The sequence below is a fragment of the Artemia sp. Qi Xiang Cuo genome, chromosome 10 (genome assembly GCF_049724085.1).
Source record: "Artemia sp. Qi Xiang Cuo chromosome 10, ASM4972408v1, whole genome shotgun sequence".
NCBI lineage: Eukaryota > Metazoa > Arthropoda > Branchiopoda > Anostraca > Artemiidae > Artemia > Artemia sp. Qi Xiang Cuo.
Genome location: NC_142803.1, coordinates 50,378,060 through 50,403,457, shown reverse-complemented (window position 1 = coordinate 50,403,457; position 25,398 = coordinate 50,378,060). Strand labels below are relative to the sequence as shown.

At 35.6% G+C, this 25,398-nt stretch overlaps 3 protein-coding genes across 3 annotated transcripts in view; 2 read left to right on the top strand and 1 right to left on the bottom strand.

The window, feature by feature from the left end:
* Oseg6 (intraflagellar transport protein Oseg6) overlaps positions 1 to 4,724 on the bottom strand; it is a 51,938-nt gene extending 47,214 nt beyond the window's left edge. The window contains exon 1 of the mRNA XM_089095491.1: positions 4,365 to 4,724. The gene's annotated coding sequence lies outside the window, so the exon portion shown is untranslated. The remainder of the gene's footprint in view (positions 1 to 4,364) is intronic.
* Positions 1 to 4,900, top strand: part of Prosalpha4 (proteasome alpha4 subunit) — a 40,064-nt gene extending 35,164 nt beyond the window's left edge. Inside the window, exons 4-6 of the mRNA XM_089095492.1 lie at positions 418 to 551; positions 1,613 to 1,795; positions 4,731 to 4,900. Of these exons, the coding sequence (XP_088951618.1) occupies positions 418 to 551; positions 1,613 to 1,795; positions 4,731 to 4,823 (410 nt within the window). The 3' untranslated portion in view covers positions 4,824 to 4,900. The remainder of the gene's footprint in view (positions 1 to 417; positions 552 to 1,612; positions 1,796 to 4,730) is intronic.
* A 9,090-nt stretch (positions 4,901 to 13,990) lies between these two features.
* The window catches only part of LOC148947854 (sin3 histone deacetylase corepressor complex component SDS3), a 43,523-nt gene continuing 32,115 nt past the window's right edge, over positions 13,991 to 25,398 (top strand). Inside the window, exon 1 of the mRNA XM_089095119.1 lies at positions 13,991 to 14,115. Coding sequence (XP_088951245.1) covers positions 14,067 to 14,115 — 49 coding nt within the window. The 5' untranslated portion in view covers positions 13,991 to 14,066. The remainder of the gene's footprint in view (positions 14,116 to 25,398) is intronic.

Sequence of the window (25,398 nt, the reverse complement as noted above, 5' to 3'; positions counted from 1 at the left end):
AAAAAAAGATAAAGGATAAACGTCCTTCAGAGCCATTGCGGGTGCATAGGGTTTCGAAACGACGTTTTAGTTGCTGGGTCTTTTTTTTAAGGGACAAGTCCTCGTCCTCGACTTTATGTAACTAATTATAATTTATTATCGGTTCTTATAATTATAATTTTGTTAATTGTTGGTCATTTATCTTGGTGAAGATTTGGAAACGGTAAACAATCTCTCGCCGTGTAAACTAGCCACAATATCTGCTTTTTGGATATTATCAACGAGCCATGTTATCCTAGATGTTACCGAGTCATGTTATCGAGATGGCGTTTTAATCGACGATGCATGAATCATATGGCTGGACAAAAAAGGATATAACCCCTTAGGATTAGAAAATATATGAATATATGCCAAACATTAAAAGTTTTTCTTTTCTAGCTCTGAAGCAGAAATATACACAGAGCAACGGTCGACGGCCGTTTGGCATTTCTTGTCTTATTGCGGGATTTGATTACGATGGCACTCCACGGTTGTTCCAAACGGATCCTTCGGGGGTTTATCATGAATGGAAAGTATGTTTCTTTGTCTACTCTTTTTTTCAAATATTCAAGTTCTCCGTAAATATAAAAATTATAGTATTCAAAACTGTCTTTTAGGAAGGTGCTTAGCTGTATTAACTGAAATGAAAATGTGGTTAGCTGTAGTTGCAAACTGTAGTTTTAAAATAGGGTAATTACCCTATTTTAAAATAGGGTAATGAGCCCCCTCCAAAGTTGATACAACCAGCCACAGAACCTTATATTATAATAATGGGCAAGTTACATAAGTTGCAATCCTTGCCCCGAAGGGCTAGGGATGATTTATCAACCCCTAGGTTATAGTAATTTGAATTTTGGACTATTTTGAACAAAATGGCCATTTCAAAATTTTGATAAGATGCATTGGGAGAAAAAAGGCACAAGAGGGTGGGGGGATTGTTACTTTTTGATAACTTTCGATTCTTAAGAACTTACATAAGTTACAATTCTTGTCCCGGTTGCTATGGAGGATTTCTCAACCCCTAATTTATAGTAATTTCAATTTTGCACTATTTGAACTATTTTGAGCAAAATGGCTATCTCAAAATTTTATCGGATGTATTTGGGGTAAAGGGGCCTGGGGGAGGAGCTAGCTGCCCTCCGATCACTTTCGACTCGATAAGGGCACTGGAAGTTCTGATTTACAATCGAATAAGCCTCCTCCGAAGTTTATACGATCATCCCTTCCATAAGAACATTATATGCCCCCAGGGCGCATTTTACAACACTCGCCCCCGGATTCTGGGGGGGGGGGGTGCTGTTTTATCCCTGGAATATTTTTTATATTATCTTTGGTCCATTTTGAGCAAAATAGCTATATAAAAAATTCGATTGGACGCATTCTGGTCGCCATCGGATCACTTTTGACTCTCAAAAGGTGAATTAGAAATTTCAATTTCTAGTTGTTTTTTTTTTTTTTTTTTTTTCTGGCCTTGGTCTTTGAAAAGCATTATTGAAGTATCTAGAAAAGTATTGGAAAAGATTTGTCCGTTTTTATTCTGAACCGTTTATGTGAAGTACCTCGTTATAGTTACATATATATTTTTTTTACACAGGCTAATGCTACAGGCCGTAGCGGCAAGAGTGTTCGGGAGTATCTGGAAAAGCATTATTCAGAGACTGCAGTTGAAACAGAAGATAAAGCCATAAGACTTGCAATTAAAGCTCTGTTGGAGGTTGTTCAATCCGGAGGAAAGAACTTGGAAATTGCTGTAATGAAAAGAGGACAGCCTCTAAAGGTAGTGTTTTCTTAGCGTTCCACGTGGCAAAAGTCGCTTAGTATTTATAATATTTGCAGAAAGTTGGCGAGTGTTCTACGAGAAACACTGTGTTCCATGGCTGTGTTCCATGGTTTATTGTCACTTGCATAAGTGCGTTCCGTTTTACATACCTAAGCGTAGCTTTTTTTTTCTTTTTCTTTTTTTCTTTTTTTTTTGCCAAATTTGACATAGAAATAAGGATTTTATATATTTGGCAATTCATATATTTTATACATTTGGCAATTTATTTATTTATTAAAATTAATTTTATCACTCAGATCTATTTCTAGAAAAATACGTGCTAAATTCAGACAGTGGTTGTGTACTTGGTCTCCACTTGATACGATAACAAGTTCTTGTACAGTATATTTTGGGGACTTGATCAAATTTGTTCCTGACCAGTTCCGTTGTCTGGTAGAAATATGTCGTATGCTTTGCACTTGACATAGAACGCCAAAAAAAAAATATTTAGAATTTAGAATTCGAATTTTCAATTTTCGTTTTAGATCTTCAGTGTTTTGAGGTTCGAGATCCTCAGTGTTCCTTTGCTGGTTAAGAGCGTGTTATTCATCTGCCTGTAAGTATTAAAAGGTTTTAAAGAGCCAAGAGCAGATGGATTAGGATATCCTAAGCTGTATTGAGGGAAAAGTGAAGGATATATTAGATCTACATTCTTTTCTTTCTTTTTTTGCGGGAAAACAGTTCACAATTTTAAAATATGTATCTCTTTATTTATTTCAGACTGCTTTTTGACATTGTAGGGGATAGAGGGGATATTTCTATGTTCTTATTATTCTGACAGGGGTAGATTTTTTCAAGTTTTGGGAAAGAGAGACTTGCTACTTCTTGGGACTTTTCTCAAGATCTCGGGATTCCAGTCATGACCTTGGGATCTTAGAAGTACATTTATTAAACATTACTTTCAAAAAGTAAATAAAGTTGAGGGACTATAACTATCTAATATTTTTAAATTTTTGTTTTCAAACCTTAGGGTTTTCTCTAGTGAACCTCGGGCAAGGCCGTATCCAGGGGGGGGGGCTAGGGAGTTTGGACCCTCCCCTCCCGAAATGTTTGTCTGATTCGGAAAAACGTAACAAAAAGTGGACATAAACAAATTTGTTATGCGTTTTTATTTTTTTGTGTACCCCCCCCCCCCAAAAAAAAAAAAATTAGTAAAACCCCCTCCGAAAAAAATCCTGGGTACGACCTTGATCTCGAGATTGTTAGACCCTCATTGACTCATTGATAGCCTTACTTGACGATTTTCTTTTGTCAAAGCCTCACTTCCTGGCTATATGCCTTTTTTTCCAAGTTCGTTTGCAACGAAAATTTGCGAAAAAAAGTGTATTTTTTATTTTTCGTTTTTAGAAGCATGTGTGACGTCATCCTCTACTATGCTTTCAGGAAAGCATCACTCAATCGTTTAAATGTCGTTTGTTTTAAGTTTTAATATTGATTTTTACTCTCACTTGGTAATGCATTTTTATCGTTTGTTATCAATTCTTACAAAAAGTGTTAGTGTAAGAATAAAAATATCTCTAAGGGAGGGGCTGAGTCCAGTAATTAACCTTTTCAACCCTGAAATACAGGCCTCATCCTTGCAAAAAGAAGTCATCAACTGCTCGAAACACTTCCTTCTATAAATGCCTTGCTTTCGCCTAAAGGAGGAAGAAAAGGAAGTATCAGAAAATTTTTTTCGGTTGAATTGGTTTTCTGGTTCCTTACCAACTGGTGGCCAAAAATATTTTCTTTGGGAGCTAGGGTATCTTGCGTATTTGTAGAAAGGATATTGCTACAAAAAACTACTAGCTTTAAATTTGTTAATTTGAGCAGGTGTTGCTAGCAACACAGCAACATTAGAATTAAAACGGCACTTGAAATATTTTTGGGGGGAGGGGGTTTCTCTTGGTCAAGAATTGTACTTAATTTAAGGTTTAGGGGAGCTTTCCCGGAAGAAAAAAAAACAGTCGAAGTTTGAGAATACTCGGATGTGTTTTTCCCTTAAAGTTAGAATTATTCGTGTTGCTATGAACAAAAAGGTCTAACTGATAACCACGGAAAATTTACAGTTGACCGTGGGTGAGATCATCGCCTCTTTCTGGTAAATTTGCGTGGATTTCATACCTCCCTGCGCCTTAGTCGCTGTCATCAATAATGTCAAATGGCAAGACAGTTTGTTATTGTTAAAAAAGGTACTGCTTTTGAAGATGTGTTTATAAAATCTGTTTCTGGTCACATAAATCAATAGTGATCACTATGTAACTGGTGATGATGCTTAATAAAATTGACTTCTTTCTAAAAATTAAGAGTGTAAAACCGAAATTTATGCCTTTGAATAAAACTCGTCTTCTATCTGATGATCTTATCTCTTCGTCTCAACATTGGGTTATCTCAACTCTTGTCAGCTCGTTGCCAAAATGCTGCAGTAGTTCGGTCATTTAGGTTCATGCCAACAAAAATAACTGTCTGCACTGTTTAACCCAATCCCCCCGCACGGCTTGAAACGCCTCCGTGTAAGGTCCCAGTTCAGATAGAGGGATAGACTTACCCAGTACCTCTCCATGCTCGATACTGACCTCAGAGAAGCAGTCACGTTTGGGCTGGAGACGAAGAGCCACATGTCTCTCTATGCTGGGTCACCAGCAGGAGCGACTAGCAAGTCAAGTAGGTCAATCTGTTTGGATTTTGAATAAGACTGAAACAAACAATACGCTTAAGTTTTTTTGTAAAACAACAGATATAGTTGGTCATTCGATTCAAATGCTATTAACTGGTTTATCATGAAAAACAATGTTTGAATGTAAAAATATACCAATTCGTTAATAGTGAGTAAATTTGCTGAAGCATTTGTCATTATGAATACTGCTTTTAAATTCGTTAAAATACTTGTTAAAATAAGTTTCCATTTATTTAGATGTTGGAGGCGTCGGAGGTAGAGAAATACGTAGCTGACATTCAGAAAGAAGCAGAGGAGGAAGCAGAAAGAAGGAAGCAGCCTAAAGTGTAGTCTTCATTTTTCTGAAAATATAATTTTTCCTTCATTTTGTACACTTCATTTCGATCATAAACAATAAGCTAACTGTTTTAAGTATTCTTTGCTTGTTTAATAGCGGGCGTCATTTTCATACCGCTTTAAGAATAATTTTGGGCAAGGCCGTACCCATGGGGGGGGGGGGGTAATTTTGGGCAAGGCTGTATTCAGGGGAGTATCGGGTTTGACCCCCCCCCCCTCCTGAAATTTTTGTCTGACTCGTAAAAATGTAACAAACATGCATATAAATACATTTTTGACGTTTTTTTTTTATTGTGCCTCCCCCCCCCCTCCAGAAAAAAAAACAAAAAAAAGATGCTGAATACGCCCTTGGTTATGGTTATATTAATGACGAGCACTTTGATTTATTCCCTTTTTTCTTGCATTAATTCTTTTTTTTTCTTTTCTTTTTTAATGTAGGCTGGAACATGCTTTCTATAGTTTGTAGCTTTCAAAAATAGTCAACAATTCTTGAAAACGGATTGCTTGGCTTAGAAATGATAATGTAACTTGTGCCCTCCCCTTCGTTTATAATGACTGGCTATTACTAAGTATTTATTGATTGTGTTAATATAAAATTCAGGAAGCTAATATCGTTTTTCTTATCTTATTTACTTTGATAATTGTTTGTAACAAAGTTTAAAAACAAAATTTACCATAATTCTCATTTCTATTTGAAAATTTAGGCTGAATTACTCATCTCAAATACTGTATAAAATATGCAATTAATTCAGTTCGACAATCAGCTTTGACAATAAAGAGGAAGTTTAATATGTCGTTGAATTTGATTAGAAAATTATCCTAAAGACGATATTTGAAACAGGCCTAGATAGGTCACGGGCATAAGAAAAGATGTTAAGAAAACAATTCTTACTTCATATGTTCATAATATGCAAAATAACCATAGTTAACACATTTGAACATGGTTACATAGTTCAAATGATAACACATAGTTAACATGGGGGTAACCTTTATCTCCACTTATTTCATTGTTTTAAATTTTTTTTTTAACAAATTTTTGGAAAAAAAACATGTATTGAATTAGCATTTTCTCAATTTTCAAACTTATGCTGAAACAAATCGGATTTACAAAATTTGTTTATAGATTATTTTCGGTTATTTTCCAGGGATGAACGCCAAGAACTAATTAGGCTAGGTTAGGTTAGATGGCGGTTGGGCATTTGTTTGAGCACGTTTTTCAAAACTAAACATTGACTTAGAGAGTAGACACAAAAAATCTAGAAATTTGGTAGAAAAAGTGTAAAACAATGAAATAAGTGAAGATAAAGGTTACCCCCCTGCAAAATGTGTTAACTATGGTTGTTTTGTATATTATGAAATAAGAATTGTATGACCTATCTAGGCCTATACCCGATATTTATATTTAAGGAAATTCTCTAACAATTAAATAAACTCTTCTGGAATATGTGATTTTTTCCTCTAGTAGTATTGCCATTTTCTCAGTAACATAAACTTAAGGGATAATAACTAAAGGGTGCTATTTTCTTCACATCGGATAAAATATGCTGTTGTTTCTTGTTAATATTCTGAAAAAGGGGAAAATAATCTTGTGCACGGATGGACTAGGGCCAAAAAACATTCGGGAGATGTTAGGTAGGTTTTCCTCTTTTTGATTTCGATTGTCTCTATATTTTTTCCAATTTACCCTAAAATTCCTTGTGTTAAGGTCTGATTTCTCCCTATTTTTATTCCTACAAATAAAGCATATTTTGCCCTAGATTTCCATGGAAATCTGGCACAGCATTCCATGGAAATCTAAATTTCCATTCAATGAAGATCTAGATTTTGCTGGATTTCAATGGAAATCTAGCAAACGCACAGCGACAGCTTTCAGTACGCGGGCAGTTAATGAAGTTTTCTCTTCGTTTTCCAACCAGTAATTGACTCGGATAAGTGAGTCTAGGGCACTGGTGGTTCTGGCATCTCTTGCGCCCCCTCTGCCATCTGTCTAAAAAATTTGCACGCAAATTTCTTACAAAATTCTCATTTATCAACGAAATTTTGAATTATTAACATAATTTTAATGCAAAATATCGCAAACAACGTTAATTTTATTAAATTTGGTCTAATTACTTTTATTTTTAAGGAATGGTGAAGAAGATGTGGTAAAAATGAAAATTCCGGATTGAATTTGCTTATACTTACTGCCGACTGCGCCCTCTACTTTATTTTGATAAAAATGAAATTTCAAAAATGACTTTAACCGTTAGATTATTTATTTTAAATTTGATGCCCCTAAAATTTCTGCTCTTGGGACGAGTGTCCCCTCTCTCTCTCCTAAAACTGCCTCTAGACCAGGGGTACATTCTCGACTTTACTTCGGGTGTCTGTTTTGGTCAATTTCAGGTGGCTGAACAGACACTCAGCTGGTACATTTCTAAAAGGTGACGAGAAGATCAGTGATATGCACTTCCACCGACTGGGTACTTGATTTCGCCACTGTGAGTCTTCAGATCTAATATCATCTTCCAGTGCTATTCCACTTACAGTTCTTCAATTTGGGCATCTCCCAGATAAAGCTCACTTACATCAGTCATAGCCTGTCACCTCTATTCTACATTTGTTTTCTGCAGGGAACACTTTTCTGGTAGAACAGGAAATCGCTCAGATCGCGGTCCTGGAGATTTTATATCAAATTTCTTGCACTCCTTGGTTCAACTAAAGCCAAAGTGTCATAAATTTTAATCAAATTTTAAAGAACAATAAAGAGCGAAATCTTAACGATGAACAGACAAACGGGACTACAGCAACTAGAAAGAAAAGATAAAAACTAAAACGACGTGGATGTTTCGCCTGTAAGAAAACAAGGCGTCTTCAGTGCTGATAAACTAAAGATAAAAACTAAAATAACCCAAAAACAAATAAAATCCAAAGCCAAAAATAGCAGATATTTGATTAGCAGTCCTTGCTTTAGCTTATTTTTGAAGTTCTGCACTGATCTTAAAACAAGCAGTGTGGCACCGTAAAATTTTTGAAGAAAACAGGCCATAAACAATCTGTGAAAATTTTTCAGCCCTTGTTCAAAAAATTAAACTTTCCTTAAAAATCTGCTTCGCTCTAGATTCTCCTGAATCCCTAGATACAAAATAACTGTCCCTAAAAGATTCGACTCTCCCCTAATACACGAAGAAATCCCTAGAAGTGCCGGCCGAAGGCCTGGGTCCCTCTCCAGTGGCGTCGTAGAGGGGGGGGGAGGGTAGTTGCCTCCCCAATAATTTGGAGAAAAAATTATTAAGTAACTTTAAAACTGTTGCTCGTTTTTAAGTTTCAACTTCGTTCCTTAGTTTGACCAGATTGTTTTTTTTTTAATAATCCATCCTCGTTGTTAATATGAAAAAACACAAAAACAGGGGTTATACTTCCTAATGTGTTCTACGTTAATATTTATACAAATATACCGCCTTTGAAACCTCATCATCGAGTAAATAGATGAGCCTAGTGAATGGCAAAATTGCGAAAATGTACTATACTTCCTGTTTCGCAACGTTTGCTCAAGTCAAATTTTTTTCCCTGATATATGTGGGTCTTTTAATTCATAAAAAGTATCAATTCAATATAAGATTTTCTTGCTTTAAAACTTTCAAAATGGATATGAATACACCCTCTAAATCTGCACATATAACAGACACGGAAATACTGAAAAACAAGAAATCATTGAAAACAAGACTTTTTTTCATTAAAAAACATGAAAAGAAATCATCGAAACAGAAAATAAGACTTAGTGTTTTTTATAATAATGCTCGTTCTGTAGCTAGATAGGTCAATTCGATTGTATCTTACTCGTAGAAGTTAGTAGGGGGGGGGGGGTTATAAGCTCCAGAAATCATTTAATTGTTTTAATTTTTTACTTCCAATATTTAAATCCAAAACAGCTCCTAATTCTCTTATGTATAATTGGAACGCCTAGTGAGCGCTGAAAATGTGTGCGCTGATAGTGAGCGCCTAGTGAGCTAACTTCTCGTCATTTTTGCTTTTCTAAATATTTCATTTAACCAGCTCCAAAAAAAGAATTGACATAAATGCTGCTGAGGATTATTATTGTTATTAATCGCATTTCACGTATCACCAGCGCTACTTGTGTGACCTTTATCTCTGCATCAGCATGTTCTACGAAATGTATGCTGCAAGTAGGGTAAAGTGAATCCAAACAATTTGTGTATGTTTTTCTCACTATTTAGAAATTTTATGCTCACAAGTAAGCGGTACCAATCCACAGGGCTGTCATGTATGGGTTACCTCCCCTCCCCTATGTTTTGTCACTCGGTAAAGTCGTGACGCGAAGCACCATCATTTTTTCTGACCCCGCTAAAAATTTTGTTCGGATGAATAAAGACCACGAAAATACTGAGATGTCATCTACAGGAAGCTCAAACTTGGTTGGTAAAAGCAGCAGTTTTACCGAATCCTGGCGTGAGTTTACAGATGGTGCCACAATTTTCCATTTGGCTATATAGAGCATTATAATAGTGACATGATAGGTGCTGAAATCTGAATCTGGGTCGGTAAATGCGGCGGTATTACTAACTCGTGCAGTGATTTTACGTATTGTATTAATAACGGACATCATGCTAATTATTGACAAAAAACAGTCGGTAAAAATGACCAGCTAGTCGGTAAAATTCGTTGCTCACCCCCCCCCCAATATTTTGGCTAGTAACGACCCTGCCAATCCTTACTCTTTATCTATTGTTACCAGTTTTAATGTGCAGCACCAGGAAACCGAGCTTGACTTGGTGGAGGAATTTTATACATAAAAAAATATTCAGCCCCCTCCCCCTTCAGGAAATGTATACCTCCCATACCCTGACTTACACGAAAAAAAATTATTATTCTAGGTTTTTTTTTTTTTTAACAAAGATACAAACGGGATGGTAATTTTCAAACTCTAGGTGTCAGTTTTTCCCATCCGATAGGCATCCCTGGTAAGTTTTAATTAAAATAAGGTTTCTACCACAATGCTGCCATGAATTGTTCAGATTATCTGGATATTTTTAATCAAACAATACTTAACGAGTAAGTTAATCATTCAGAATTTTTTTTCGAATACTTTAAACTAAAAACTACTGTCAATATTTCAAGTGTAAGGAAAATTTTCAGGGAGATTTTCCCTAGAGGAGAATTTCCACAGGGGTGAGGAGAAATTTGCCCGCCGAATTGTTTCATTAGACAACATTCTCCTTTGTTAATTTTTCATACCAAAGAAATGAGAAAGTAACCCAAAGCGCACTTTTTGGATGCCATGTTTCAATTTATGATTGCCTTTTAAAGTCAAATTTATAAATAGCAATTAAGTATAAAAAATGGTTTATAAATGAGTACATAGCCAGCTGTCCATGATGTCTATATTTCCGACACAGCCCTTCCATTCCAAAAATGTCACCCAAATCGTGCTTTTAGTGTACCATGTGGCACTTTGTGACGTCCTTATCGAGTCTAGGCACATAACAAAAAGATAAGATATAAGATTTATCCTTTATGAATCCTTGAACAGCTCTCTGATGTTCAAGTGCCTCAATAGTGACGAAGAAAAATAAGAGGACATATCACTGTCGCCCATGTAAAAAAACTGATTTTTTCTTGTCGTTTAATGAGGGGGTGCAATACAATTTTCTTGTATAAGGTTTCAACTATGATAATTTAAAGGGTGTACTTTTTGATTTGCTAAAACGTCATTTTTAAATCACGTACAACTGTATGACGCGATGCACGGGGCTGTTGAATAGTGAACAGTTCAACTAGGAGATTTTGTCTCCTATGATAGGCGTGGGAGCTGAAGGAAGTGGGAGGAGGATAGGCACTTTAATATTAACGGCAAAGAATGCAAGCTTATCAAACTCTCCATCATCCACCCGAAAGTATTGACAGTACACTACTGTCGTCTGTACGAACTTATTCCTGACAGCGTTTGTAAAAGCTGACTCCACTGCTTAATTTATGTTTGTTTGATGTGTATGCATTGTTTATTTATGTATTCTGTAATGTTTTTTAAAATAACCGTGTAAACTCTTTCCTAAATATCAACTTTTCTTTGTTATCGCTTGAAGAAAAATGTCCTATTGAAGACTTAGGAAAGAAACGGGGAATCTTTACTTTTTAACCACTTGATACATCTCCCTTCCCCCCTTCAGATGGAAGAATGCACATGTGGTCCCAGGATCGTGACAGCTGAGCTGCTACGTATTATGTAAATTATTAATTCAGAATAGGCTCGTCCTTAGGCTCAGCAATGTAAGATGGCCAAACTTTCGGTTCCCTAAGCAGCTCCTTAAGATCCAGCTTTGTCCAACTCTCAACTTGATGTGTTTTATAAATATGTTAAAAATATAATTTGGATCAATTTTAGTTGATTCTCACAAGCTAATAAAGCCAACAAAGGGCGCAGCTCCTTACTTTCTTTTGCTCAGAACTAATTTTATAAAACAACGGAAAGTGGAAAAAGAAGAAAAAGGTATTGAAAAGGGATTTGATACCCATCTACGTCTTCTTATAGTTACACAATAACAGAAAGTGAAGACAATCTTAATAGTGAAAGCAGGTCAACTTTGACCAAATTAATTAATGAACGTGATCCAATTAATGGTCTAACCTCAGCGAGGGCTTATATTTGTGATGGTCCCTTTCAACAAAGAGACTTGATTTTCTCTTAGACTAAAGGGATACATTTCGGAACAGAATTTTCAGACATTTTTAAAACACACTTAGTCTTTTACAATTTTTCTAACACCCTTTCCCCACAGATGGTTTTACACAAAAGGGCTGAGCGGGCAATCGACCTGGGCGCAAAAATTTCAGGGGTGCAAATTTGAAATAAATAATCTAAGATTTATAACCATTTTGTAGTTTTTAAAATTGTATCTTTATTAAAATAAAGTAGAGTTCGTAGTTGGCATTAAGTTACTTACATACTGTAATACGTATATAATAATACTTAATACTCACTGTAAGTATAAGCAAATTAAAGGGGCCAGAACCACCACTGCTTGCCTCTGAAGGATAGCCCTTGCCCATTGACTATCCGGATGTGAACCGCTTCTTGCTCCCCCCCCCCCAAATAAAGGCTGGAGTTATGTCCCTGCCCTCTATACGGCTGCATCGGACACGAAAAAACTGAGTTTTATCTCCTGTACCCTTTCCCTTAATCCTCACCTCGAACTTCATTGTGGTTTGGGTCCCTTCATGACTTACATCCACCTCCATCATTCCGTGCCTCGGTAGTGTTCCTAAACAATCGCCTCAATGACTAACAAAGGGTCGAGAAACACCGAGAGTTGGGGAGTGACTTAAATTGGGCCCCAATGCAAGGACATGAAGACAGTCTTGGCACTGATAGACGACGCCAGCCGAGAGATGAATTTAGCTTTGATTCCGATACCTCTGCCCTCCGCCTCCTGTTTTTCTCCGTCGCCTTCGACCAAGTCAGTCTCCATATTTAGGATTGTCCTTGTCAGATTTCACCACTTCTGGCTCCATGCTTAGGATTGTCTCCATCAGCTGTGGCTACAGGCATACGATTTCACCAGGTCGGCTCAGGGGTCCCGCCAATAGTTCCAGGCCACACACATCCAGACAACAAAATACGTTTCCCCTGACTTCTACTTTAAGCCCAATACACTCAGAGGAACCACGGGAAGGTGGCTATCAATGCCCCCTAGCCTAACCCATACGAATAGCTAAATGGTAGTGGGTTAGGTTACTAAAATATGAATCGCAACATTCGTGAGATATATTTTTGCATAGTACAATTATTATAGTATAAAACGCAACAATTTACTTAACATATAAGCACAAATATCAAAATAGGAAATACTTTTTATTTGAGGTACTGCAATTTTATTTGCTTCAAAGTATCACTTTTCTATATTTTCTTTCAGTAAATCTGGTCTCTTTTTTTTTATCTCCGAAGTGCAAGAAAAAGCCTAATACGCACGTCAGCCCCCAGTGGTTATCAAAACAGGTACATGCTAATGCTTTTACTAGCGTTGTAGTTCATTTTGCCAATTTTACGAATTCTCGAATTTCCCTTAAACTTTTGATCTTAATTCCAATGCACAGACTTAAGTGTTTAGGTCGATCCTCGCCACAGATTGCGCAACATGAGTTGTAAGGCGTCTACCCGCCTCTACTTTGGATCGTTATTGCCTCTCTTTTCCTTATTATTCTTTTCTTCATTGTTTTCCTCATTATCGTCTCTCCTTTTTCCCAATTAGAAAAGATAACGCCTGTAAACGTGAATTTCTTCAAATCTTAACTAAGAAAAAATGATTTTTTGCTTAAGCTTTATTAGTGATATTTGCCTTGTTTACGATAATGCCCAAAACTGAAGGAACCTTTTTACCGCCATCTGCCAGTTAAGACAAACCACAACACCAATTAAAACGGGCTTTTAGCTGTTAGAAAACTGTTATTCACCCCTGTCACTGGCGTTGAGTCTGTTTAAGCGTTAAATGTAAACTAAACCAAAATGTAGGGAAAGCTATTTATGCTACTGTTGCTTAGAGAACAATTGATGTTAATTTCTGTAGCTTAATGCTTAAATGGATAAGGTATATGGTCTACACACCCCCTAAATAGGTGAATATGGGTAAACTCACAGGGGCACCCACTGGGGGTAGATTATGAAAAATGCTGTTTTTTGTATTATTATTCGGAAAAAACCGCCCGCTCCTAAATTTTCAAAAATACATTTTTTGTGGTTTTATTAAAAAAGTGAGAAGACAAATTCTTCTCACTATATTATGGTGAGGTCTCACTATGTTATAGTATGTCTAAATTATGGTGAGTTTTCACCCCCTGTAAACTTCAGATTATGGAAAAGGCCAGAGGCAACTAAAAACGCGTAATCATGTTGACAAAACCGTCACCAATCACAGTTTAGGTAATTTTAAGTTTTCAGCTAGTTTTTTTTTGGGAATTTCTTTTTATAGTTATACTCTCTAGGTTGTTTCTCCGCCCTTCAGACGTACTTTCTGGGGCGCTCCCCCTTGGGCCCGGCTCTGTTATTACAGTATGTAAGATGTTAGCAGATGGATTAGCCAAATAATGGGCCGGATGCCATGAAGTTGGTTGTTCCGAGCTTTTGTCAATGTTGCAAGTTATTGTAGAAAAGAAGACAATGAATCATCCAGGAACTTTCTATAGGCCTAAAGCAGTATGAATTTATGTCAGTTATTTCTGATTGTTGAAAAGCTCTGAAAAATAATGGAAAATCTGAAGGTTGAATTTCACGAATCAGAAGAGCTAGTTGAAGGTGAAAACTACTGAAACCCTTTAGTCTATACTAGGCTAAATCATGTTTTGGTCATCCAAGTAGCCTAGCAGATCTTACTTCTCTAATGATAAAAAGGAGTTTGATACTCTTCAAAAACTATGGCCACTTTTTTTTTAGAATTTTAACACTAATGAAAAACACTTTCTCAAATAGGATAGAGTAAGATTCCCAGTGGGCTATCCAGAGCTAGCACACTAGGCTGGGTGTATCTTACAGGATTGCCACATGGTGAAAAAAATACCTAGATTTGGTAAAAGTTTAGAAGTATGGCCCCTGATAAAGAGACATGGATAAATATTTACCAAATCATATTATTGAGTTACAACTAAAGTGAATAGGCCTATACCACTCAATGCCTTTTTTATGCTCTTTACAAATATAATAATTATTTTTGTTGGAAATGAATTTTAGCCCCCACCCCTATATATACCAATTCAGGGTAGGCCTATATAGGCCTATTTGCACATTAGGGGGGTGAGAGAAAAGTTTAAACTTACCTCTCATTTACATCAGAAATAAAATTACCCCCACCTCCCTAATGTGCAAATATATACCCTGAATTGGTATATAAGGGGTTAGGTTAGAAAAATGAAACTTTCAGGGATGGGTCTACAGGCTAAAGTATATCCAAGGAAGGTATTTTGAAGTAACTACCTCCACTTCTTCTCCCTATAGTGGGTCCTAAAATTTGCCTACTTGACATGTCTATACCTATTGAAATTTTGACAAAACAACATTTTACTTTAATTTTCAGTTATCTATTTCTTTTTCTTTGGCATTAGTTCCAAAAATGCAATTCCTGTTATTTGAGTAGAGTTTTAAGCCATAAGGATCAATGTTTTTTTTTCTTCAAAATTTAGGAAATGTATTTGCATATCTTTAAAGCCTTATAAATTGGGACTGAGCAAAGTTGTGAAGCTGAAAATAGTTTTGTTCTACTTCCTTTAAGAAGAAGATTTATTTTCCAAAGTTTTACCTTTGTGACACACAGGTTTTTAAAGGTTGTCAAAGGTCAGGACCCTCTAGAGGGAGAAGGAGTAGAGGTAGGTACTTCAAAATACCTACCTTGGATATACTTTAGCCTGTAGACCCATCCCTGAAAGTTTCATTTTTCTAACCTAACCCCTTTCCAGGATAGTCAAAAGTAGCTAAAGTAGAATTTTACCAAAAATTACAATTTTAGCCATGCTCTGAATGCAATGTGTAAATCTTTTGAAATTGCTGCTATAAATTGTTCTTATAGATAGCATTCATCCTGGTAATTGTTAATTCTGTTTTTTTTTTAATGAGCAGTGGCAAAAATACCAATTATTAATAAAACCTGACCTGACTTCAATTCAAAATCAACAGACTCTACCAATAGCCAGGATGAATGCTATCTAATAGAACAATTTATAGCAGCAATTTCAAAAGATTTACACATTGCATTCAGAGTGTGGCAAAAATTGTATTTTTTTTCTTTTAAGTTGGAAAAAGAAGGAAAAGAGAGAAAAGATGTTAAAGGTTTTCCCCTTGGATAACATACTAACTAGGATCATTGTAGCATACATATTTTAAAGTAAGAATTGTTTTCTTAACATGTCTCCTTATCAGGGGCCACAATTCTAAATTTTTACCCTAGATTTTAGAAAAAAATCACTAAACTAGCACATAAATCACTAGATTATTGATTAAAAATAATAGGCCTATTCTTTATCATTGTACTTTGTTCTATACAGGCACACCTGCAGGAAGGGGGTAAAACTATCCCTTGCCTAGATGTGGAAAAATACCTTTAGATTGATGCTTTGTTTTTCTCAGGCAAAAATGACCCTTGAAATAAAAAAAAAAAAATACCTTTTTGCATCTTTATGCAGTGAATATAAATCCTTGCTTCCTCCCTTTATTTTCCCAAATTGGTACCCTTGGCTTATACTGCAATTGCTGAAAATTGGTTATTGGTGATATAATCAAAATATTTGCTTTTTCTTTTTAATTTTTTCTTTGTCTATCAAAAACTGCAGTTTTTTTTCCCAAATAATATTGAAACTATTTTCTTTTTACTTTAGTTGAACTAGCATAATTATTGGGACACAAGCAACAATTTTGAAAATGGCCATTTTATTTTTCCATGGAATAAGTGTGTCCTACCCTTCATAAATTTCAATAAGCATTGTTCTTATTGCTTCTTAAATTAATAAAAGAGGTACTTGTTAATTATACAGAACACACCCAAGAAGTAAAGTTATGTTAATCTTTATAATGAAAATATAATACTTTAATTTATATAATAATATAATTTGGTATATATATTTGTACATTAGGAGGTGTGGTGATAAAGTAACCTTACCCCACCCCCCTAATGTGCAATTATATAGCCCCAGGTTATACAATTACAATGCATTTTGTCACCCATTACTTGTCTTTGTGGCTATGAAACTGGTTTCATAGATTATGCATTATCCCTGTTATCCTTAGCATAATTTCATCCCCAGACCTCTCCTCAGGGGCTGTGTGGGTCACGTTCAATTTAAATGCATAATTTTGGAACCTTTCAACTATGCTAAATAAAATTGCTATCTCAAACTTTTAATTGAAAAAATTTTGGAGAAAAGGGGATGTGGGAGGGGGGCTAGTAGCCATCTGATCTTTTTGGTCAAATAAAAGGGACACCAGAAAATTTTATTTCTGTTCAAATGAGCCCTCTCTCAATGTTCTAGGAGTCTTGGTTTGATACAATCACCCCTGGGGAAAAAACAACAACAAATTAACATGCATCTGTGATTTTTCTTCTGGCAAATAATACAAAATTCAGCACTTCTACAGGAAGGGGCTTAAAAACCTCTACAATAGGGTTCTCTGATATGCCAAATCTAATAGTTTGATTTTAATTAAAATCCTTTGACTTTTAGTGGGTCTTGTCTTCCTCTTTCAAAAAATCAGGAATATTTCACTGTTTCTTAGCCTTTTATTGGTAAAACTAAGCTTAATGAATCTTATATATTTGGAATCAACATGATAAGCTGATGATATATTGATTGATATAAAAATTTTGTTTCTGAGGTTTTGGTTACTATTGAGCCTTGTTGCTCTATTCTTACAGTTTGTTACCACAAACTGTTTAATATGTTACCACATAAATCCAAAAACTTAAGGAACAGAACATTATCTGCACTTATTAGGTGTTTCAATTACAAATAAGAGAATTTGGAGAATTATTAGAGTTTTTATTTGTGTTGACACCAGAGTTTTTGTTACATGATCTTTGAACTATTTTAAAAAAATAGCTATCTCAAAATTTTTATTGGATACATTTGGTAAAAAAGGGCATGGGGGGGGGGGGCCGGTTACCCTCCAATATCTTTTGACACTTAAAAAGTGAACTAGAACTTTCAATTTCCAATCAAATGAGCCCTCTCTGATGCTTATACAAGCATTCCTTCCATAAGAACCATATATACCCCTAACTAATAACCCTTGCCCTGAAGACCTTGGAAGGGAGTGTCATGCTCAAAGATATAATTTCCAAAGCTTTCAACTACATTAAACAAAATGGCTATCTCAAAATTTTGATTGGATGTGTTGGGGAAATACTGGGTGTGGAAGGGGTGTTAGTTGCCTTCCAATCACTTTTGACTATTGAAAAGGGCACTAGCCATTTCAATTTCCAATCAAATGAGCCCTTTTTGAAGTTTCTACAACAGTGCTTTCTATAAAAACCTTATATGCCCACATGGCATAACTTACACCTCTTACTCGAGGGCTGTGGGAGGGGGTTGTTATTTTCTAAGACCTAATGTCTTGAATTTTCTGCTACAGAAAGCAAAGTAACTATCACCCAAGGGTTATGAGGCGAATTGTAAAGACTTCTTGATGTGAGAGGGGGGTTAGTTGCCCGCCAACACTTTTGAGTATTATAGAGGGCCTCAGCCTCGTGAATTTCCAACCAAAAGAGCCTTTTTTGAAGTTTCTTTGGCAAAGCTTTTTATAAAAACCTTATATGCCCCCAGTGCATAACTTACAACACTTGCCCTGAGGGCTGTGGGGCAGTGTCCTCCCCAAAAACATAATTTCTATCTGGAAATCAACTATGTAAAACAAAATGGTTATCTCGAAATTTTGATTGGATGTGTTTGGGGAAATGGTAGGTGTAGAAGGGGTGTTTGTTGCCTTCCAATCACTTTTGACCCTTAAAAAGGGCACTAGAACTCTCAATTTCCAATCGAATGAGCCCCCTTTGAAGTTTTCACAACAACCCCTTCCATATGAAGTGCCTTTTTGAAGCTTCTGCAATTGAGCTTTCTATAAAAATCTTATATGCCCCCAGGGCATAACTTACAACCCTTGCCCTGAGGGCTGTGGGGGAGTGTCCTCCTCAAAAACATAATTTCTATCTGGAAATCAACTATACTCAACAAAATGGCTATCTCAAAATTTTGATTGGATGTGTTTGGGGAAAAGGTGGCGTGAGAGGGGGGGTTAGATGCCCTCCAAACACTTTTGAGTATTAAAAAGGGCACTAGCCCTTTGAATTGCCAATTGAACGAGTCGTTTTTGAAGTTTTTACAACAAAGCCTTCTATAAAAATCTTATATGCCCCCAGGGCATAACTTACAACCCTTGCCCTGAGGGCTGTGGGGGAGTGTTCTCCTCAAAAACATAATTTCTATCTGGAAATCAACTATGTAGAACAAAATGGCTATCTTAAAATTCTGATTGGATGTGTTTGGGGAAATGGTAGGTTTAGAAGGGGTATTCATTGCCTTCCAATCACTTTTGACCCTTAAAAAGGGCATTAGAACTCTTGATTTCCAATTGATTGAGCCCCCTTTGAAGTTTTTATGATGACCCCTTCCATATGAAGTGCCTTTTTGAAGTTTCTACAACAAAGCTTTTCAATAAAAACCTTATATGCCCCCCGGCATAACTTAAAACCCTTGCCCTGTGTTTTGTGGGGGAGTGTCCTCCTCTAAAACATATTTTCTATCTGGAAATCAACTATGCTGAACAAAATGGCTATCTCAAAATTTTGATTGGATGTGTTGGGGGACTGATGAGCATGGGGGTGCTTGTTGCCCTCTAATCACTTTCAACTATTAAAAAGGACACTAGAACTCTCGATTTCCAATTTAATGAGCCCCCTTTGAAGTTTCTACAATGACCCCTTCCATATGAAGTGCCTCTGGGAAAAAAAATTAAACATTGGAGCCATATGACCTTTACTATAGGCAATGCTATAGCATTGCCTCTGATATGCACATTTCAGTCAGGAAAGCCTGGTCTTGGCTCAAAGAAATGGGCTATATTATTTTAGAAGCTTGCAAAGAGAACTCTTAATAAGACTTTTCTCTGTGTTTTGCAACAAACTTATACAAAATACAAAGAAAATATGTTTATATGATTCAAATGTGTGCCTGTTTTTCTCAATATATTGCTGAGGTGTCTTATTGGCAACCATAAACACTATGCCTTTTGATTTATGTTAAAGCAACATTTAGTTTTAAAGCATGATGAGCCAATTGCATAATTGGGGGGGGGATTCACATGCCTAATATCCCTAAAGACATCGTGGCTGGACTGTTCTGCTATGCTGAACTTAGACTGTCTAAAAATTTGACTGGATGTGTTTGAAAAATGAATGGGCTTGAGAGAATCTCTTGTTACTCTTAAAAAGGGCACCGGACATTCCCACTGTAGTTGAAGTGCAAGGGGGAAGACTTTCTCTTCATATATCTAGTAAAAACAATTTAAACAAGTAAAAACAAAGTGAAAACATTCTAAATGTTTTTCCTTGCTATTGAAGCCAAGGGATGGTAAGTTTCCTGTGTAGGGGTTTTGGACAAGGCGATTCTAATAGTGTACTTCTTGTTTTGATCTCACACTATTTTTAGGAGTCATAATGGGCTATTGAATTTTTTACTAAAAGATGCAATTGTCTCTTACTAGGTTGCTAGCTACCTACTGTAACTATAATGTTACAGAAAACTGCAGTTTTTTTTTGTAAAAACTTATTCTATTTTTAAAATGATTTTTTAATTACAAAAGTTTTAAATACATCAATTTCCGTTCAAGTGAGCCATTAAACAGCTCTCTATGATGTTGGAGTGCCCTCCTAGCTGAGGAGAAAGAATGGAAAAAAGATGCTGTTGATGCAGAATATTGTGGTTGCGCCACTTTTCTTGTTTTTCAAGCCAGTAGATTTCCCTCACTATCCAAACCAAGGGACTGTAAGTTTCCTATATAGGGGTTTGGACAAGGCGGTTCAAATAGTGTACTTCTTGTTTTGATCTCATATTATTTTTAGGTGTTATAATGGGCTATGGAATTTTTACTATAAGATGCGATTTTCTCTTATTAGGTTGCTAGCTATCTACTGTAACTAGTGTTATAGAAAACTGCAGTTTTTTTGTAAAAAAATTTACTCTATTTTTAAAATGATTTTTTTTAATTACAAAAAGTTTTTAAGTATTCAATTTCCATTCAAATGAGCCATTAAACAGCTCTTTATGATGTTGGAGTGCCCTCCTAGCTGAGGAGAAAGAACAGAAAAAAAGATGCTGTTGATGCAGAATATTGTGGTTACAACCACTTTTCTTGTTTTTCAAGCCAGTAGATTTTCCCTGCTATTCAAGCCAAGAGACAGTAAGTTTCCTATATATGGGTTTCAGACAAGGCGGTTATTTTGTGACAAAATCCAGAAACTGGTAAAAAAAACTTCCTGCCATCTAAAATAAAGCACACAAGACTCATACTGAACTGCAAAACTGTCAAGCCAATCAAAAGAAAGCAACAGGCTTGGGGAAAGTTTGCCACAACTCATGCCAAATAAGAATATAAACTATTCTGTTACTTAAGAAATAAAGTAAGAAAACTAACATGCTATTTTGCAGCTCAGAGAGGAAAACAAGCCACCAAAATATAAAAAAAATCCAAGGCTTTCTTGAATTATGTAAGTTCCAAGTGCCAAGACTGACATAGCATCCCAGCTGTACTAGATCCTTTATTTGGAAAAACATTTCCACAGACCCTACTGAAAAAGTCAATCTATTCATTTATCATTTTGTATCAGTTTTTTACACCACAATCAGAGGATACAAGTCAAGCAGCACAAATAGAGGAAGGAAACGTCGGCTTCTAAGCAATAGCTTTCAATGAAGAGTCTGTCTACCAAAAACTTAAAAAGCTACCATAAACACAAATAAATTGGAAAGATGGCATACACCCTCATGTTCTTGGAGAACTTGCAGGACAAGTCACAAGACTCCTACCTCTCATCTTTATGGCATCTATAGATACGGGAAACCTGCCTAGTACCTGGAAAAATGTAATTACCACCCCAATCTTCAAGAAAAGTGAAAAACAAATCCAAATTAACTACAGGCCCATAAGTCTTACATGCATGACTTGTAAAATCTTCAAGTCCATGATAACAGACAGATTACTAATAGTATTTATGACACAGGCATGGCCATCTCAAAATCCCTATCAGATGCATTTCGGGAAAATACGAGGTGTGTATTAATAGAGAGTATTTATTCCTATCTTAAAGGTAGTCTTAACGCCTCAAATGGTATTAAAGTTAGAAAATGTGAAAGCAAACCTGGGACTTTCATTGAAATGAACCAAACTATAAAATTAACTGTTCATGCAAATGGGTCTATTTTATTTCAAGGAGAAAGTCTTGCCAGCTTTGAGTCTGGCTTGAACAAGATTTATCCCTTTCTGTGGAATGCGTGCAAAACCAACTGAGAGAACCAAACTGGAAAAAATATTTGTGTTATTGTTGTGTAAAGAAAATGAATTTCAAGAACTAATGCTAATAAGGAAATTTGTATATTTTATTCTTTTACACTGTGCACAACTTCGTAAAAGTCCCAACTAACATTTATTGATATTCTAGTTTTGATATTTCTTATCTAACCCTAATTTATTTATTGATACTTTCAGCATTAAGCAAACTGCTCAACACAATAAAATATAAAAGAAATAAAAGGCTGAAAAAAAAGAAAAGAAGCAAAAAGAATCAAAGAAAAAAAAAAGGAAAAATAACTAATGACAAGAATTGTGACAATAATACAAGGCATGTTTTTTTAATTGAGGTCTGTTTGAACATAAGCACACAACAAAAGATTATTTCTAAAAAGTTAATTTATTTTCAGAAAGTGCATACTTTACTCTAGTCTTTGACATAGTTACCAAGTTTTTTGAAATACTTATCATACCTCTCAACTAATTTTAAAGTAAAGTCTTCATAAGAACTTGCTGCCAACTCCAATAACTAAGAGTTCACTGCTGTTTTTACGTCGTTGTCATCTTTTTAACGGTTGCCAGTTTGCCATTGAGGTGGCAACCAGTTGAACTGGAGACAAATCATGGGTTTTGCGTATCACGCCCAAATCAAGGCAACATAACATGAAATGGAAACACACACTCCCTTGAAAATTTGAAGGCTGAACATTTTCTCTCCCAGCACAAAATCATGGCATTGGTGCTTGGGAATAGGCGTGGTGTTTTTTTGGTTGACTTCATAAAATGGAGGAACCACAGCCACTATCAGTGCAGAAGCATACTGCCTAACCCTCAGAAAGCTCTGCAGAGCGATTAACAAAAACAAAACAAAAAAACTTTGCATGCTGACAAAGGAAATTGTCCTTCATGACAATGCAAGACCTCACACTGCTGGTCAGACCTGTAATTTGTTGGACAGGTTTGGCCGGGAAGTTTTAGATCACCCACAATACAGTCCTGATCTTGCGCCGAGTGATTACCACCCGTTTCTCTACCTCAAGCAACAGCTCAGTGGCAAACGTTACAATGATGATGACGACGTAAAAAACAAAGTGAATTCCTGGTTGGTGGAACAGGCGGCAATTTTTATACAGAGGTTACTTCTAAAATTAGTTGAGAGGTATAATAAGTGTTACAACAAACGTGCAAGAATGCCGTTAATTAGAATAAAATATGTACTTTAAAAGAATAAATTTACGTTTTAAAAAACAATCATTTGTTGTGTAGTTATGATCAAACAGACCTTAATTAAAAAACACTCCCCATAATAGAAAGTAATTTAAGGCATGGCTGAACTAAGAAAGTACTATCAAAAATTAAATTGATCTGATTAATATTGGGTATCCACCAGGCAATTGATTCAACTCGCGTGTTGACAACCAAATAGCAAAGGCTGTTCCACAGTTTAGTTACCCTGTAAGTAAACTTATGTTTCCCATATTTTTTTTAACTTGTCAGTATTAATTTGAAAAACAGGCCAGTAAGTTGTTTGATATTGACTGAGGCTAATAAAAACCTGGAACCAACATTGTCAACATTCTTAATATTTCCGAATACATTGCCTAGATCTGCACGTTATCTCCCATTCATCATGGTTGCAGCAGTAGCTGCAACCTAGTAAAGGACGAACCAGGGCTCATGGTAACCAAAAATCAAATAAGGTGTTTAAATTAATGCTTTATTAAGACAAATTTCCATTTGCAGCTGATTCAGGAATGATAATTATAATCTAAATTATATTTGATAGTAAGATGTTATTTTGAAAACAAATTTAAGGAATTTAAAAAAATATCCTAAAACCCCAAAAAATGACGTCTGAGCAGGGCACTGAACTGAAACATCATTGAGAGCTGTTTAAGGCTTTATTTTAAAGAGAACTGATAAATATGCGTGCTTTTTTAATTAACAGACCTTAATGTTAAAAATGAAATCCATTTTCAACAAAAAACTGCATCCTCATATAAAAGGTGCTGAATGACGTCATGATGATAGATTTTAACCATAAATGAGGCTATAGCAAAACTGTATCCAACGACTTCGACGACGGTTCCAATGAATTATGTGCAAATATATAATACGAGTATTTACTGGTCATGTCAACTTAACAGTTAAAGTTTGTAATTCGAGATACATTAAAAGAGTTGGTTTTATATGCTGATTCCAAATATATAAAATTCAATAAAGTTTAAAGTTACTCATCAGAAGCTACGTGCCTAAAATTTTTCCCTGATTTTAAAAAAAGAATACCAACAAAAGGGTATGTAATGGTCATGGAAATCACATCATGGAATTCAACATATTAGAGAATCATATTGTAGAGGTGTCAACCTCCTGTCTACAAAAAATATAAATTTGAATTTTTTTCCCTGATGAAAGATCACGAGGTTGTCTTTTTTTTCCCGATCCGGGTTGCAGCGATAGCTAGCAACCTAGTAAGAGACGATCAAGCCCAATAGTAAAAAACAAAATAGTCCATAACACCTAAAACTAGAATCAGATAAAAAAAAAACGAAGTACACTATTAGAACCGCCTTGTCCAAAACCCCTATACAGGAAACTTACCATCCCTTGGCTTGAACAGCAAGGGAATATATATATTGGCTTGAAAATCAAGAAAAGTGGCGGCTACTACGATGTTCAGCATAAATGGCATATTTCTTCTTTTTCTTTTCTTTTCCATAGTTAGCTTGGCACTGGATCATTATAGAGAGATGTCCAATGGCTTATTTTAAAGGAAATTGCTAGATCTAATGGCATTTGTAGTTAATTTTTTTTTAATAGAATCAATTTTTCCACTAAAAATTATATTAAAGAACGAACTATAGCCCATAGTAAGTGATTATATACTCGCTATAAATGAGGATTTTGTAACTTTTACAGGTATTATGGTTGTTAAGATAGCTGACACCTTGTAATGGACAAACTGTTAGAGATAGTAACTAAAAATTATCCAGGTTACAGCATCAGCTAGAAACCTAGTAAGAGACAGTCACATCCAATATTATAAAATGTAATGGCCCATACCTCCTGAAAATAGTGTCTAATCAAAACAAGAAATACACCATCAGAACTGCCTTTTCCAAAACCCCTATGCAAGAAACATAAGGTCTCTTGGCTTGAATAACGAGTAAAATCTATTTGTTTGAAAAACAAGCTAAGTTGCTTGAACTACGATATTCTGCATTGACAGTATCTTTGTGTTTTTCTTTTTTTTTCCTCAGACAGTGGGGCACTGGAACATTGTAGAGAGCTGTTTAATGGCTCATTTTAAAGGAAAATGATATGGTTAAAAACTTTTGTGATTTGTTTTTTTTAATAAAAACAAATTTTTGCTGAACACTCCATTTTTATATAGCACTGTAGTAGTATATGTTATTAACATCAGGAATTCCTCACATCTACGTGCTTTTGTAATTAACGAAAACGAATTTAAAATAAAATCAAAATCTTTACTAAGAACCGCATTTTCATATACTACATAATGAATGTCGTCAT